General features: G+C 45.1%; 1 protein-coding gene across 1 annotated transcript in view; it reads left to right on the forward strand.

Moving 5' to 3' along the window:
• Positions 1-321: 321 nt before the first annotated feature.
• gosr1 (golgi SNAP receptor complex member 1) overlaps positions 322-18,163 on the forward strand; it is a 40,334-nt gene continuing 22,492 nt past the window's right edge. The window contains exons 1-6 of the mRNA XM_062552448.1: positions 322-406; positions 1,478-1,589; positions 1,758-1,845; positions 1,948-2,055; positions 2,410-2,501; positions 9,219-9,293. Of these exons, the coding sequence (XP_062408432.1) occupies positions 376-406; positions 1,478-1,589; positions 1,758-1,845; positions 1,948-2,055; positions 2,410-2,501; positions 9,219-9,293 (506 nt within the window). The 5' untranslated portion in view covers positions 322-375. The remainder of the gene's footprint in view (positions 407-1,477; positions 1,590-1,757; positions 1,846-1,947; positions 2,056-2,409; positions 2,502-9,218; positions 9,294-18,163) is intronic.

Consider the following 18,163-nt stretch of genomic DNA (forward strand, 5'->3'; position numbering starts at 1 on the left):
AGAGAAAAAGTTTGGTGACCCCTGAAGTAGGCTATGACTCGAGTCCACATGTCTGATCTATCTAATGATGAGTAAAGGAATTGCGTAGACTTTCTCCGCCTCTGCAAATAGCATACTCTTGTGAATGAATGGACAAAGATTTCCAAAGACACTAATACAATCTTGTTGAATCTTTACCAAATAAGAGCTGTTGCAGGCCTATCAGTTGATTTAGAACGTCACTGAAGTTCCTGTGGTTGTGTCTGAATTTCTAGCCATCTTGTTGAAAATGTCTTCCGAGACACAAGAGGGTAGCCTACTGTGCAGCAGTCTGGCGATATGTTGTAACCTTTTTTTCTGTGGGTTCCACGCTGCTGATGACGTTGAATAACAAAGATGGCAGGAGGAAACAGCAATTACTGGGAAGGTGAGGTGGCAAAGCGATTTCACTTCGTTGCGACGGATAGAATAATGATGTGAAGAGCCATTTTAGTTCATGATACCTCTCTTGGTTGTGGTTATATGTGGACATTTGCATTTTTGAGCGAACAAAATGTAACTCCAGCCTGTCGCTTAAATTCAGTCGAATGCTAGCTAGCTAGGTATCTAGTTAGCCAGCGAGCTATCAAGCTTTTAAGGCACGCAAAAGCTAGATGACTAGCCTACCAGCTAACTTTCCCGACGCTGGAGACTAGAAAGCTACCATTGCCTCAGTTAGCAACAGCAGGACCAATGTAACGTTAGCTAATGTCATCTAGCTTTGTCCAGTTTGGACATGAGAAGCTAACATAAACGAAAGTAGTCATGTGATACAGGTGTTTTATGAAATTATTTCATCAGGTCGTCTCATCATATTCACCATGTCTTCAACAGTTGTCAATGCTGTGTATTATTTATGTTATGTCGAAGCTATTGAAGCGCTTCTCTGAAAGAAATTTTGTGACGTTGGTTATGAATGTTTGGAAGCCGCTGTCAAGTTGGCTAACGTTAGCTATCCTAGCTAAGTAATTCAGATAACGTTACGCAACCTATTTGCTAGAAGCAAGCGAATGTGCCGCAGGGGATGTGTCAAGTTAAGTGAGGAGTTCATGTTTTCGGATAGTTAGTTTACGACAGTATTGCTAGGTGGTAACGTCGTTTTGCCTTTGTCAGAATGATGTCTGCTGCTCTCCTGACACATCCTTTGACATCACCAAGATTGTCACTGTAACGTTACCCCAAGGCCTCACTTACCTGACACACATAACATACCGAGGCCATAAAGTTGTTGTGACAAACATAAGTCTTCGGTTTCTAACAAAAGTTTTATATCCAGATTTAAACTGATCTCTAAAGTAAAAGACAATGTCCTGATAATATTGCCGTCTTGACATAACAACCATAAATTGCACAACAGCATAATCTAAGATGATTAGAATGTGTTCCATGTGTGTATGTTTCATATCACAGTACTGGTAAATGGTATTACTTGTGATCAGACAATATGATGCTGTTTCAGATCTGCGAAAGCAGGCCCGTCAGCTGGAGAATGAGCTTGATCTGAAACTGGTTTCCTTCAGTAAGTTGTGCACCAGTTATAGCAGCTCCAGGGATGGGCGTCGAGGAGACAGGTAAGCTTGTTTCCTTTCTCTCAGTAAGAGAGGCTACAGCCAACCAGATTCTGTGTGAGGCTTTATTTTCGTAGATGTGCCTGCTCTCTATACTTTTTACAATATTTTTTTTTTCTGAATTAGTCTAAATTGTCTCATGATTCACAATTTTTCTCTCCACACATTAAGCTCTGACACAACTCCACTCCTGAACAACTCCACCCAGGACAGGATGTTTGAGGCCATGTCTGTGGAGATCGAGCAGCTCCTGGCTAAAGTAAGATTCTGGCATCCTCTCTTCCCATGACTTTAGCCACTGGGGCCTTTTTACTGCCAGCATTTATTACATTTTTTGCCTTTCTCTCTCTGTCTCTCGCAGCTAACAGGCGTAAATGACAAGATGGCAGAGTACAGCAGCACGCCAGGCGTCGCATCCCTCAATGCTGCTCTGATGCATACGCTCCAGCGGCACAGAGACATCCTACAGGTGAGGAGGACACTTTCCCAGAGACCCCTCTTGAAAACAGCTGGCTCCCTCTGAGCACGGCATTGATTCATCCATGTTGTTCCTACATAACTGAACTAGAGTAATGTTTAGTAGTATTATCAAGGTGCACATAATATAAAGAGGTATTCAGGGCTGGACTGAGAGTTTAACTGTGAAGAATAGAAATGAATAGTTGTTGGATCAGAACATGGGCACTCATGGCATTAAAAAGTGTGGCCACTAGAGGTTTTCATGTGCTGTTTCAAACACCAATTTGTCCCTGGCAATAAGCAGTAGTCTGTGTTTTCTATGGTCATGGTTTCACACATTCTGACTCTGTGTTGCATTTTGTAGGATTATACTCATGAATACCACAAAACTAAATCCAACTTTCTGGCGATCAGAGAAAGGGAGGATCTACTGGGATCTGTCAGAAAAGACATAGAGTGAGTATCTGACATTATCTTACTCATGTTGATATCACCTTACAGTGTTGGAATACAAACGTTTTATACAGATGAGGTACCCTGAATCTTGAAGTGTTCGGTTTGTGTTGGTCTGCAAGATTTTTTTTGACTGTTCTCATGGTTAAAGCTGGCCATTGACACCATGGATTCATTGTGTAGTGTTAACTTCACTTAGTGTCAAGATGTCAACAAAGATATCTCAGTACCCCCACCCATCCCCCATGATGATCTTAATACAGTGAAGAGAAAATGTATTTGATACCATGCTAAAGTTGGCTAAAAAGAGAAATATAAAATCATCATTTGACAATTGATCTTAATGTCTTAAAAAAAAAAAAAAACTGTAAAAATAAAACCGCCAAGTGCACCAATTTTCTTTGTGATTGAAGAATTTATCGTAAATAAGTAAATGTTCCTCCTAAATGCTAGGGGGAAGGAAGTATTTGACCCCCAATGTAACCCTATGGGAATTTAACACATAGGGTTAGGGTTAAAGGGATAGTTCGGATTTTAAGACACGAAGTTATATGGGTTCCCTGTCAGCAACGTTGTGCATCAGCACTGACTTACCCCCCGACAGCGTCCTGTGAGCCGAGATCCAGCCGGTTTTTGATGCCGGACTATTTTCTTCAGCAAGTTTCTGGGGTCACGAAAGTAAAGTGTTTTTCTTCTCAAAACCATATGCGTTCAACAGAGTGATATATTTGCACCACAAAAACGTTGTCCAGCTGTCATTAGCGCGCAGTGATAGGAATCGCGAAAAATAAGTAAGTGATAACGAGGTTTGAATTTTTCCTGGACAACGTTTTTGTGGTGCAAATATATCACTCTTTTGAACGCATATGGTTTTGAGAAGAAAAACACTTTACTTTCGTGACCCCAGAAACTTGCCGGACTACTTTCTTCAGCATCAAAAACCGGCTGGATCTCGGCTCACAGGACGCTGTTGCGGGGTAAGTCAGTGCTGATGCACAACGTTGCTGACGGGGAACCCATATAACTTCGTGTCTTAAAACCCGAACTATCCCTTTAAAGGGATAATCCGGAGTGAAATGCACTTTAGATCAATTTTTCGGACTATTGGGAGTAAATACGTTGAGTTGACACCAAAATCATGTCATTCGGATGTATTTTGAGAAAGTTCGAGCTCACTGTTTTTAGCCAAAACTCGTTAGCCTGGAGGTGACTCGGGCATGTCATTTCGCCGCTACAAAACGCAGTACCTTTCCGGAAATGTCGGTGCTGCAGCTGACAACGCTTTAACAACACTTTATTAACATTTCCGGAAAGGTACGGACTCGGTTAAATTCATTCTGGACTCTCTATCCGACCACATAAAGACGTGGGGATACTTCGGTTTGGCTTTAGGGATCCTCTACTCACTACCACGTAAGCGTAGTGTTGTTTGGAACAGTAGAAGAGGTATAAAAATAGCGTTTTGTAGCGGCGAAATGACATGCCCGAGTCACCTCCAGGCTAACGAGTTTTGGCTAAAAACGGTGAGCTCAAACTTTCTCAAAATACATCCGAATGACATGATTTTGGTGTCAACTCAACGTATTTACTCCCAATAGTCCGAAAAATTGATCTAAAGTGCATTTCACTCCGGATTATCCCTTTAACATAGGGGCAGGCAGATTTTTTTTTTTTTAAGGCCAGCTATTTCATGGATCCAGGATATTATGCATCCTGATAAAGTTCAGTTGGCCGTTGGAATTAAAATAGCCCCACATCATCACATACCCTGCACCGTAGCTAGAAATTGGCATGGTGCTTTTTCCAGTAGGCCTATTAGCCTGTTTGATGTTCATTGAGCTACATGCAAATCAAACAGGCTAATAGGCCTACTGGAAAAAGCACCACGCCAATCTCTAGCTATGACATTTGGCGTTCGCGCTAAAATATCAAGGTGAAAGTGATCATAGCTTGCGTGGTATAGACCCAGCTCCCAGCCCAACTTTGAGAATAGATTAACGACGATACTTTTTTTTATCGCCCGATAAGAGTTGCACGTTAACGCCGATAACGGCCCACCACTAATTTTTATATATGTTTTATTATATTTTCTGAGATAGCTGACACCAAAAAGTCACCAAACAGAATGAAATATTTGCATTTCACATGGCTATTCCGAGTAAATGTGTTCATGTATAAATACCAAGTGTTATGTGCTGTAGTCTAGCCGTAAGAAAGAAGTGATTGTGTGTGTGTGTTTGTGTGAGAGAGAGAGAGTGTGTGTGTGTGTGTGTGTGTGTGTGTGTGTGTGTGTGTGTGTGTGTGTGAGAGAGCAAGAGAGAGAGAGAGATAAGAACACCCTAAACCTCTCCCAGAAAGGAATTTGAAATCAGGAGATGGCACAAGACCATGACTGCTCAGTTAATGACTTATTGATCCCAAATCACATCACCGGAGCATCTTGGCAGAAATCTGCACTGGTGTTTGTGAATAATTACTTATTTTCCTTTCTTTTTTTATGCTTGGGCACCGCAAATCAAAACCACCCTACACACTGTTATCGTAAATCACAGCATTTTTCCCCTGCGTACTGTATATCCTCACCGCTTGCTGGAGCTGCATACTGGTCCTCCCTAGTAACTGTAAACATCTCTGTGGCACTTGTTTGGGCTGATTCCAAAAGCTTGCCTGAACACATTCTTTGTCTTCAGCAAAGTTGTCATGCCCGTCTCTCATATGGCCCACAGAGCACAGCATAATCCAGACACCACCTTTACGCACACTTTACCAAACTGCTGTCCGCTTATGACGGGGACCTCTTATACGGGACCTCTTCGAGCCTCTGATGTTGAAGACTATATTCAAAATATTTGGGCATGCATGCTGATGATGATGAACTTTGAAATTAGGACCAACATTTCATCTAGAAAGAAAATGCAATTTTGTGATGTCTTCTGATTTCAGTTCAGTTAAGTTCAGTTCAGTCCAGGCTTTGCCTACTGAGGAGTATGAATGTTGGATTTTAATGTTTATTAGCTGACCAAGAGGATGCATGTTACAGTGCAGTTGTGCATTGCTCTGTCAGATTATTTGTCATTTTTTCATTATATATAGTAACTTGCCTTGTTTAAGTCAACATATCATTTGCCTTGAGTGATAAGTATGCAACAACATTTTGCATCAAACTAAAACCTTCAGTGTCAGGTTAAGAGGTTTGCTATTTTTAAGCCTTTACTTCATAACATTTTATTTCAGTGGAAGCTTGTGTTTGAGATTGTTTGTTTGTTTTTTTGTCTTTTTTTCCCCTTCTTGGAAACCTTGTGCTGTTTACAATGTGTTCCACATTCTTCCTCTTTCTATTGCACTGTTTTGTGTTTTGCCCCATTTTGGTGGCAAGTACAGACTGTCCTTCAGAGAGTCCTTCACTGTGCTTGTTGCTGTTGTTGCTCCCGGCACAGAAAAAAAAAACAATCAGAAATGAATGTGTGTTAAAGGCACACATGACGTCAAGTCCGTTGATATTTGAGCTAAACGCCAACAAAAACACCAGAAAGCAAACTCACCCCTCCACTCTCTAAATTCACATTCCCCTTTTTAAGTGATTCGCTGGAACTGTTTTATTATACTGTATGTTTGGGGACGATCTTGTTGTACTGGTTTGTTTCCAGTTTACAGAGACAGGGCTGGGTTTTTTCTTTTTCAAAAAAAGTATTACAGGTTACTGTATTGCTTGCGCTACCTTTTTAAGTGTCAAAACTAATATCAGAGTGTGAGAGAAATGTCTAGCAGGCAGATGTTACTGAAGGCATTAGCACATTTGTCTTCATCTCAGTCAGCATCAGGAACTGAAATGGCAACAAAACTGATTTGTCCCCTTCTCTACTACTTACATAATGGGACAATCAAAAGGAAAAAACTTTGTAGAAGATAACCCTAACAACTCTAACAAGACCTTTGGATGTCTATGTTCTGTTGTGTCCCCTGCTAGTCAGACAGTGGATCCATTCATTGCCATATACCTCAGAGCTCCTCCATAAGCTTTGTTGCCTTTGTTATGGACTTCAGGGCCTTGTCCTGATTAAATACCTACAGTACAGAGGCCTGAGTGCACCTAAGCCTCCGTCTGGGTGCTGTTGATCTAGGCTTCATGCATGTGGGTCAGTGCTCTCTCTGGTGTCTGCTCCTTGATTGGTGACTAAAAAAGCCGACCATCTGGTTCTCACCCTGTTAATGTGTGTGTGTCTCTCTCTCTCTTCGTCTTCATGGTATATAGAACAATAGCAACACATTCCACTAGCATCCTCAGGAAAATGTCAACAAGCCTTTGACGTACACTACCAGTCAAAGTTGTAGATTTTCCTTTTTTTTTTCTTCAAGTAAAAATGCAACACATTTTCTGAAATGGTAGAACGACACACTAATTTACCTAAAGGAAAAGCCTACCACATGTTTAAGGGTAGTAAAGCTCTGTCTCATTTCATTTAATGTCTTTGTCCAAGCACTATTTCTATGGTATGATAGCACAGTCTGTAATAAGTGTTAAGTACCGTAATAAACAGAAGTTTGGACACTTTTGGAAGCTTTCTTTAGTTGTCTGAAGAACATTATTGTAACCTACAAGCTGTTCCCTGAGGGCCTATTTGTGATATTCTGAAACTTTTTATCTCTGTTTTTGCTAACCTAATCTTTAGATGTAAACCTGTGGCAGTGCTCCGGTTCTTTTCACCAATACAGGTCATACATTGCATTTAAGCCTATACAATTTGAATAACGTGAAAAATCCGAGGTGTCCTAAAACTTGACCAATAGTGTATGTAATGTTTTGCCGGTGGGTTGTTGTAAGGGTCAGGAGTTTTGGGTAGACGAGGATGATCGCTCGTACCTCTAGAATTATAGTGTTTATTTTACACTGAGTGTTAATTATTATCTTGTGAAGGACATCTAAAGCCCAGTTTAGTTGAACTAGTAATCACAAGGCCATGTTCTTTTTGCTGACCTTATTTTTTTGCTAGTAATGAAATGCAATCTTGAAATGCTGTATTTTAAGTGGTAGTTTTTCTCCCTGCTGTTTTTGTGTTCAATTTAATAGCATTTGATCTAAGCTAGCATTTGACCAAAATCATTGCCCTAAGGCTTGCTTCCTAGGAATAAAAATCCATATGAAAATGCAACCAGACTTTTCCCACAACCATTCTGCTCTGTCACCACTAGGTGTCAGTAGTACACCTTTCCTTTTTTGGTGTTAAGTCTCTGGCGACGATGTCGCTTCATTGCTGAAGCATCCCTGCTTATAAGTTCAACCTCAGCCGTCCTCCCCCGTTATATGCAGCCTGCATGGCTCCTGTTCCGATGCGGAGGCGGTTTGTGGTCATGGCTCCACACGATGCCCCCAGGCTTCCTCGGGCACGATGCCTGCCTCTCCTGCCATCCCTAAAGGGGGGCTGACACATCACAGCGGTGCGTGTTCCGCACCTGCAAATGCCACTCTGCAGCCCTGCCCTGACCCCCCGCAGGTGACGCAGAGCTGTGCCCTTTGGAAGGGTGGTTGGGACGAGGAGCTCAGCTGTCGTTTCCGCTTAGAGCCTCCTGATGGCTGAATAGACCTGGGACCAAGGCAGGCAAGCTTCCCCTCTCTGGACAAAATGAACAAATGTACATGCGTGCGCACTCACACACACACTCACTCTCACACACACACACACACACACACACACACACACTCACACACAGCAGTGCATACAGTGGATCCTAGCACAGTTCCTTTATACTACCCAAGGTTGGGGGTTACTGTATTCTTCTGTTTTATAACAGCTATCTCCTCTTTATTACCCCCTCCCCATCACGTATATATATATATATATATATACACACACACACACACACACACACGCACACACACACACACACACACACACACACACACACGCACGCGCACTCACATACACATACACACACATAAATAAATGCACACACCGATTTGAGCATCTAGATGATATTAAATCCGGTATGTAATACACGCCTGTCCATCGTGTGGGTGGTGTTCTCTGATGAAGGTGCTGGGAAGCGAGGTGAGGGGGTTGCCTTCATCTGACGTCCCCCTGATTAACTCCTGCGGAAGGCCTGAGCTCTTCCCATCGCGGCACTCATTCATTATTCACAGGGAAATGCTTTTCTGTAGTGGGCCCAACCCCTCACACACACACACACACACACTGCTCTGCCCACAGAGAGCAGCAAGGCGACGCAGTCAGGCAAGCACAGCAGCCCTAAGTCCCTAGCCTTGTCCGACTCCTTGCCTCCAAAAGAGTTGCTCACTGTTTTACTATTTTACCGGACGAGGCTGTTTAGGGAGGATGTCCTTTTTTATAATGGATGACTTGGCACTTTATCCCTTCTGTACAGGGTTTATTTGTGTGTGTATTTGTTTGTGTGTGTGTGTTTGTTTGTGTGTGTGTGTGCGTGTGAGAGAGAGAGAGAGAGAGATGCCTTAAATGGAATGAGACTGCTGCTGATTTTATTCTGAGTGACTGCACAGGGGTTCTCATAAAGCTGCTTGCTTTCTCAGCCTGCACAAGTATTTCAGTAAAGGAGAAATTGTTATCCCCGAACTCAACAGAGCGCTGCGTCTCTCTCTCTCTCTCTCTCTCTCTCTCTGTATGTGTGTGTGTGTGTGTGTGTGTGTGTGTGTGTATGCAATCACACACATGTCTAATGTGCCATGTTTTTTGTGTTCCCCTGCAGGACATACAAGAGTGGTTCAGGAGTGAACAACAGAAGGACAGAGCTTTTTCTAAAGGAACATGAGCACCTCCGAAAGTAAGCTCCCCCCCCCCCACACACACACACACAGACCAGCACACCCTCCTTTTCCCTGTATTGTCTGGGTTAGTTATTAGCAATACTTGCCGATCTCCATCTAGCGAATGGAAAGCAGGGATAATTTAATGCGACTCGGCAACGCAATCGCAAATGAGCACCTGCGGTTTCCCTCCAAAAGCAATTGCAGGTTAAGCACTTTCTGCATTGGACAGATGGTCGATATTTTGAGATGGATCCCCTTTTTTCGGGGGGGGGGGGGGGGGGGGGGTTGTTTGACGTGATTCAGTCCACTTGTGACTCATTTTGGACTCAGGAGAATCTCAGCCAAAGTTTCAGCTGAAGGAATTAATGTTCTGTTTAGAACAAATGGGGGGCTGGGAGGGTGGGGTGCCTAGAGCATTTGAGGTCAAGGGTAATTAAGAACCAATTATCTTAGCCCCAAAACTCAATTAAGATTGAAACCATAACTCATGTATCTGCAATTTTTCACACCATATATCACCCTGTAATGAGAAATGGCTGTAAAATTCTTAAAGGTCAAAGCCTTATATTTATTAGATAAGGCACAAGTGCGAAGATGCACACACATGCTCATGAACACACACATATTACTGTGTGTGCGTACACACACCCACACACGTTCATTTGACATGGTTCAGGCTCATCAATTTGCTACATAATTTAGAAACGACCAGTTAATGAGAGGCTAGGTCATACATGTTTAAAGGCTTACGCAGTTGTAAGGGACAGTACATTCCCTGGACAGTAGGGGACAGTAGAGAGCTGGTCAGCGGTGGGGTTCTATCTATATGCTGATCTCACTCATGGCCACCATCATCTGTCGGTCTCCACTAGACCCAAACAGGATGTTATGTCTTCAGCGTGTTCCCTTGGCCCTTTCTCCAGAGCATGACGCATGCTGCCAAGAAGAGGGAGCTCTATGTTATGGGAACTCACATGCTCGTCTCTTCTGGCTCTGTATGCATTACATGTGCAGTCAGAGCTGTAAAAGCTGCCTGTGCGCACTATAAAAGCTATACTACTTACCTGTGTAGAGGTTTGCTCCTCAGGTTGCTCCTCGGGGTTGAGGACATACAGTGTGCTGTAGTGTGGATTGCAGTCAGAGCTGTAAAAGCTGCCTGTGCGCACTATAAAAGCTATACTACTTACCTGTGTAGAGGTTTGCTCCTCAGGTTGCTCCTCGGGGGTTGAGGACATACAGTATGCTGTAGTGTGGATTGATGTGTTGTAGTGAACTGTCAGAAGGGAGCATGTGGCTGGGGCCTCATAGGGCTCATCTGTGGAGATGCAGGTGGCATGCCGACATCCATCTCACACCACCGGGCTCCGTGCACCTGGCAGAGCGGGCCTCCCTCTGTGATGTGTCCAATTAAACACCACACGGTGATGGAGCGCCCGAGTCCTCTGGGCACCCCGATTCCCCACCGACGTGTTTTGTACTCGCTTAAAAAGGGGAGTCATTCTGAAGGGATAATTAGAACGCCAGTGCCTCATTCTCCCTTTTTGAACAGTTGATTCCTTTTATATCTCAGTAGAATTACACATACTCAAACACTGCATTGTGTTTGAACAAATAACTTGTATTAAAAACAGGAAAAAAAAACCTTGTAGACACACTTACTCTCCTCAGAGACATCAGCCTTCTCAATACCAGAGACGTTACCTGTACAAGACCCTCTCCCCATTCATCAGCACCTGCAGAAGGCCGTCGATCGCACCCCCACCCGTGACATGATGGATTACTGATATCCGCCCAGTCATCGCACGTCAGCTCGCGCAGTAGCATATGAGTGTGTGTGTGTGTGTAAGTGTGTGTGTGTTTGAGCTGCTATTCATCACCATATAGATTACACAGGATGTGCTGAGCAGGGGAAACGGCCTGGAATTTGAATGTGCGTGGTGTTGTGTAGCAGGGTTGCCGCAGGAGGGTGAGGAGGGTGAGGTGTCATGCACGAGAGAGCGCGGTTGATTGGCAGGGTCGGTGCGGCAGTCGGTCGGCTCTGCTGTCAACCGCTTGTTTTCCTCCCAAGGCTGGAGTTTATCTGTCAGAGGAGGCGGGGAAATGGACTTCTCGGCATCTCACAGATACAGACATATATTCACACTGGCCTTCTCTGGCGTCCTCTCTCTCTCTCTCTCTCTCTCTCTCTCTCTCTCTCTCTCTCTCTCTATTTCTCTATTTCTCTTACTCTCACTCACTCACTCACTCACTCACCCACCCCCCCCCACACACACACCTTACAGGGAAAATTAGTCCTGCTAACATGATTGATGCAAATAATATCTTGGGACTAAGAGTTAATGCGAATGAAAGAGTATTTCAATACATCGCTCAACTGAACTGCTCTGGAGTCACCAGCTTCAAGCTCTCAAGAGGAATGCTCTCTCTCTCTCTCTCTCTTCCTTCCTTTCTTTCTCTTTCTGAAAATAGTGCTTAGATCATTTCAGATGACTTTGAAAATCATCACGTCAGGCCATCTATCTCTTGGAGAGGATTTTTTCCCCATCCCATTGTTTCCTATCTGTGAGTGAACGCTACTCGTCGCTCATTTTGACCTTCGTAGCGAGTTGAACGCCCCATAGCATTTCCTCTGAGGGACTTATTGGCCTCATCTCTCCGTCCTTTGGGAGTTAAATTCCCCCCTTTCTTTCACCATTGGGCTCCATTGGTTGCGTCTCTGCTCAGCCCTGGCCTGAGTTGGCTGAAGTGGGGCTGGGCTAATACTCATGGATTTCCAGTAAAGCCGCTCCCTCCAATTAGACACCGCTCGGGCCGGAGTGGAGGGAGCGGGGTGCTGGGAGGCTAGCCTGAGCCGCCAGCCGTGTGGCCTGTGTTTGTTAATTAATCCGGCAGAAGCTCAGTAGGCACCTCTCTCTCTCTCTCTCTCTCTCTCTCTCTCTTTCTCTCACTCTTTGCTTGTTCTCTCTCTCTCTCTCTCTCTCTCTCTCTTTCTCTCACTCTTTGCTTGTTCTCTCTCTCTCTCTCTCTCTCGCTGCAGTAGAGCGTGGTAGAACTGGCCTGCTGCCTGCTTTGTTTTCGGCCAGCGCGCTGCATGCTCCCTCCATTTCTCTCACTTACTCACCCTCCCCTGTTGTTTCTGTTCTCCTATTCCTGCCTCACTTTACTTTTTTCCCCTCACTCTTTTTCTTGCTTACTCTCTCTGTCTCATTTCCCCTCACATATATTTCCATTCCACCCTCCCTGTTTCCAGTCTCCTTGTCCCCCACAGTCTTTATCTCTTTTCTCCTCTGTCGTCCATTCTTTCTCACCGCCCTCCCCTTCATACCTGCTGTGCGTGAGGCCCTGATGTGGTACTCTCAGTGAGACCCCCTCCCAGGCTTTACTCCTCCACCAGCTGTGCTGTTGCTGACACACTTTGCGTTGTTCCCAGCTCAGCTGTTTCCGTTCCCATCCCTCTCCATGGAGCTAACGCAACGCTTCTTCATCCCTCAGCAAGCATCACCAACACACTAGACACACACACACACACGCTTATCAGCTTCGCAGCTGTTTCACTGGCAGACCCCCCTCCTGTGTGTGTGTATGTGTGTGTTTAAAATCATGTAAGGTGTTGAGCAGTTGAAAGGCTCCACCCTTTAGATACATCATTGTCTCCTTTCGACTCCTCTCGTCCCATCTCATGTCTGACTCAGAGGAAGCCGTCTGTGATATTAGTAACCCAGCCCATGGAAGTGCAAACAGTAATGGACGCCAACGCCATCCATTTAAAGCCATTAAGCACGAGAGAGTGAGTGAGAGAGAGAGAGAGAATGAGAGAGTGAGTAAGAGAGAGCGAGAGAGTCAGAGAGAGATCGAGGTCCCAGTTGCTGAAATGAAGAGCAGAATGTAAAAGATCGGAGACAACTACATGGAGTGCTTATTTAATGGCACACCCTTGGCTTTTCTCCACCCATCAAGTCGAGGATAATAAAGGATCATACAGTTTCCCCTAAACACACAAGCTCTGCCTGCACAATACCACAATCTTCCCAGGCAACCCCTGCCCTGATGGTCAGACAGAAAGACTCCAGAAGGACCTCATCTAGTCTAGGGATGTCTAGTATTGGCTAGATCGCCGCTGTCAATCATTCTCTTTGTCAACATGTCTTTGGGACCATAAGGTGATGAGTGATGATTAGATTTCTTCTTTTTTTTTTTTTTTTTTTGGAGTGCTGGATAGTCTTCAGTGAAAGCTGGTGGTCAGTCAAGACGAGAAACGGGATTAAACAGGGTGTGTCCAGTAGTTCAACTGTCCTGTATCTGGAGGGATGGGCCTAACCCTCATTGAACCCCTTTTATATTTGACATCCCTCCCTGATTTAAGGGAAAGGAGCGTAGTGGAGATGTGCACTAAGAGACTATTGGGAATGATGGGAGTGGGAACCTAATGTGGATGTGTTGAAAGATACTTCCTCTGGAAAATAAGGTCTTGCTCTACTTGTAAACATCAGACAGTTAGTTTATGGAGTCATAATTCACATTCATGGTGAGTTTACAGAGAGTGTCCTTGTTTCGTGTCTTTTCTTTGTGTGAGTCAGTATGTTTGTTTGTGTATTTGTATTGGGGGTGGGCTTGGTGGCAAGGGAGAGAGGCTGCTGAGGAACTTAAGAGATGCACAATGTGCATACAGCTAGAACAGGGGAGCACGGAGCACTGTCGCCTGACAGTCAGCCCAGGTTCAAACCCGAACCCGCTGTTGTGAGATTGGATAAAAGCATCTGCTAAATACCTCCACACACACACACACACACACACATACTCACACTCACACACACACACACACACACACACACACACACACACACACACACACACACACACACAGCTCTCCTAATGCATAATGGCCATTTCGCATCCCTTTGGTTTGTCATCATTACAGCCTCTATGTGCCTCACGGCTGGCTCTCACCACAACTGTATTTATTTATTTAGGAGGAAATGACTGAACGGATCACTATCAGCTCTCCTCATATTTCAGACCGCATTATAATGGTGGAATATTTTTTGTGGACAACACCACTGTGTGTGCATTTCTGTCCAGGGAAGCCCAGGGAGGACGCACAGCAGCTGACATTTTGTTCTCTGCTAAGAGCTGCTCCCCCTGGAGAGAGACTTCGAATGTATTTGTATTCCTCGTTGTGCTCTCGCTGTCTCTCTCTCTCTCGCACTCTTTCTCTTGGTCTCTCTTTCTCTTTCTCTCTCTCTCTATGTCTCTCACTGTCTCTCTTTTCTTTCTCTTTCTCTCTCTCTCCTCTCTCTTCCACACCCACAGCTAATGATGAGTGAAAGGCAGAGACTTTACAGACGTTTTCTCCTCTACACCCCAACCCCCACCGTAACCTTCTAGACTTCCATTTTCCACACACACACACACACACACACACACACACACACACACACACACACACACACACACACACACACACACACACACACACACACACACACACACACACACACACACACACTCTGAGACTAACAATGATAAATGTGAGATTGATAAAACTTTGCCGGGCAAAGAAAGATACAGCTTAATTGGGGAGCTGTAATCATAACAACCACTCCCACCTAATGGTGTTCTTATTTTAACTATAGACGGTCTCACTCATTGCCAATCCATAAACATAGGGAGTGAGGAGCATCACTTGGCCACCATCATGTACAGGATGAGGGCTATGAGAAACCATCCTAGTCAAACAATCTCCGAAAGTTCATTTGTCTTCTGCCTGCCTTCACTTCAGACTTGTAGTAGACCTATTTTTACAAGTGTGTACCTTATGGTCGACTCCATGTTGTGAGGAAAGTCCGTACAAGTCCCTTGCCAAACTGCCGAAAACAGCAAAGTAAATGTGAATTTTTGGAACTGAGCTCCAGTGGACTCCTTCCTTATGCATTGCCTTTAGTAATCGACTTGTTCAGACTTTCCCTACAACATGGAGGTGACTGAGGAGAGTAGGTAAGTCTCGTAAAACACTCTTTTTTAATAAACTCCTGCTACACTTCGTTTTATAGGGGTCCTATTCATGCTACTGCAGAAGTATGGTGCTATTTTGACCATGATAAGTGGTTAAAAATACGTTTGGCAGTCTGCTCCAAGCACTTCCACAGTTAGCCTCTCGGCTGGAGGCGCTGAAGCCGATCAAACTCGGTACTCCTTCGGTCAACGTAATCGGTTTCTCGAGGGTGTATTCTACTCGTTGTCATGGTGAAATAGACCCTGGGTTGAAATCGATCCGGAATTACGCTTTAAAAGCCCGAAAGCTAAGCATGTGATAGCATGGCGTTATCAGCCAACTATATCAGGCTGTTAGCTGTAAAAGTTTGTGACTCGAGCAAAGCGCCTACTAAGCTTTGCCTACAGTAACTCTTATAATGTTGCACCCCATTAAAAAGAAATTAGGAAATTATTTGTTAGTGATTGGGATAAAATGTACATAAGTAAGCAGTATGAGAGAAGGCAAAAAAAAAAAAAGCCCACAGTACATTAGGGAGATAAGCTCATTGAGCCTCCGGTGAATGAGTTGGAAGTGGCACAGAGTGTGTGGCGAAGCTGTGCTTCCGTAAAGGTTGCGTGCAGGGCAGCCAGTGAGCGGATGCCCATCATGGCTCGCTTTGGCGGCCATATGGAGAAGGAGTCTCCTGAGCCTTGGCAGTACTGGCTGCAAGAATGCTCATCCTGTAGCTGGCTCTCAGCCCGAGGCCTCGGATATGCTAATGTCATCACAACGAACGGGAAGAGGAGGCAGGAAATGTGTGCATGTGTGTGTGGGCGTGCGTGCATGTCTGTGTGTGTGTGTGTGTGTGTGTGTGTGTGTGCGCGCACATGCTGTGTGCGTGTGTGTGTGTGTGTGTGTGGGCGTGCGTGCGTGCATTCGTGTGTGTGTGTGTGTGTGTGCGGGTTGGGGGCATACCCTCTCTGTCTTACTGCAGAATCAGGGTGTGGTTGGATTGGCCCACTGCAGTACCCCTGTTCTCCATCACCAAATTACCGATTCAGGCCATTGAGAACAAAATCGATCACTTGGCTCCAATTGGTCTCAGTGAATGCAAGTTCAATGTGAACCTGATACAAACCAGGAACCACTGCTTAACCCTCAGAGCTTAAGTATGATCAAGTGCATGGCTCTACATGCCACATCAACTACAGTATGTGCACTCTTTGCAATGACTTGCAAATGACCACAGATCTCCCTTAAGTAATTGCATTTTGAAAATGCAGATGGATTTGAGACGTTTTAAATGGTAATTGCCTTACTTTTTGCTGTTAGTTATTGTCTGTAAACCTTTTAAATTTTCATTAGATACGCTGTTTTGTTGATCGAGGCAATTCCTCTTCATTTAACAGCTACCTTCAATTGGTTCCCCTGGGGGGGGGGGGGGGGGGGGGGGTCCTCTTTGTTGTTTCCCATTTGTGCAGCCCTAGTCTGGGTTGCGCTGACTGCATTTCTTTTCATCCGTCAGCGGCTTCGCAAAGAGCAGCCTGACTGCGCTGTTCCTCTGAAGACTCTGATCATGCTCTGATCCACACGTCCGCTTTTACAAGGATGCCTCGCTTGTCTCTCTTCAAGAGTGCTGCTGCGTGTGTCAGGGGGCTTTTTCCAGAGACGTTGGCTTTTGACAAGAGATTGAAACTGTCAAAGGACTGATCTAGATGCCCACCGGATCGGATCTGCCCGGTTGTCAGTGTCACGTCAGATATCACCTTCCACCTTCAAATGGCTGTGTGATGGGAGCGCAGTGGGGTCTGACATTACTGCATGGTCTCGCTGCAGAACCTGTTTCTGAACTGCCCTCCTCACTCTGTGGGGTTTTTTGAGGAGAGAGTTGTGAGATGCCAAATGCAATTTTCTTTTCCCCCTCTGGTTGCTATGTACAACAGACCTAGAGAACCATGCATTTCATTGGTTCAGGGTTCCTGTGTTGTAAAATTGTTCATCATTAAATGTCCTCATGTCCTGATTTGGTGTAGTTGTATAACTATTGACGGGCCATCTGACCATCCACCGCCAAAGAGCCAAATCGGCACTGCAGCCTCTGCTCAGCACAAAGAGCTGCCACATGTGTGGCTTTGGAGATAACAACATACTGACTCACATGGCCGAGCAGGCAAACACAAGGCCCTATGAAACAATCACGGCCATCCTGTGGAGATGAAACGACATTGTGTGTGTGTGTGTGTGTGTGTTTGTTGTCTCTCTCTATCTCTCTCTCTCTCTCTCTCTCTCTCTCTCTCTCTCTCTCTCACTCACTCACTCACTCACTCACTCACTCACTCACTCACTCACTCACTCACTCACTCACTCACTCACTCACTCACTCACTCACTCACTCACTCACTCACTCACTCACTCACTCACACACACACACACACACACACACACACACACACACACACACACACACACGAAGCTGGCCCATCATGGTGTCTGCTGTGCTGTGGAATGAGTGCTCCAGCAGAATGCCAGAGCCTGCATGTGTCCGTGCCAATGTCCTGCGCTGTTCCATTAGCCAGCTCTCAGGCCCTGCTCAGCACGTCCCTACCCGGCCTCTGAGCCAAGCTGCCGAGATGGGCAGAGGAGAGAGGGAGAGAGGTGGGGGTGGGGGTCCAATGTCAGAGAAGAGCTCTTCTCATTCACAGGCTTGTCTGCCACCCCAAATGGAGCCGTTGGAGTGGTAGACCTCCATGACGCAGGGAAAGGGTCCTTTGGCTCAGCACCTCTCACTCAGCTGCTAGGGACATCAAAGTGGAGCTTTCTAAGCTGTTGAGACTTGGGGCACTGGTATATTATATATCATATAAGATACAGGGATTTGTTTTCTTTCAGTATTTGGAATCACAGTTTGTA

This window comes from Sardina pilchardus, chromosome 13, assembly GCF_963854185.1.
Source record: "Sardina pilchardus chromosome 13, fSarPil1.1, whole genome shotgun sequence".
NCBI classification, from domain to species: domain Eukaryota; kingdom Metazoa; phylum Chordata; class Actinopteri; order Clupeiformes; family Clupeidae; genus Sardina; species Sardina pilchardus.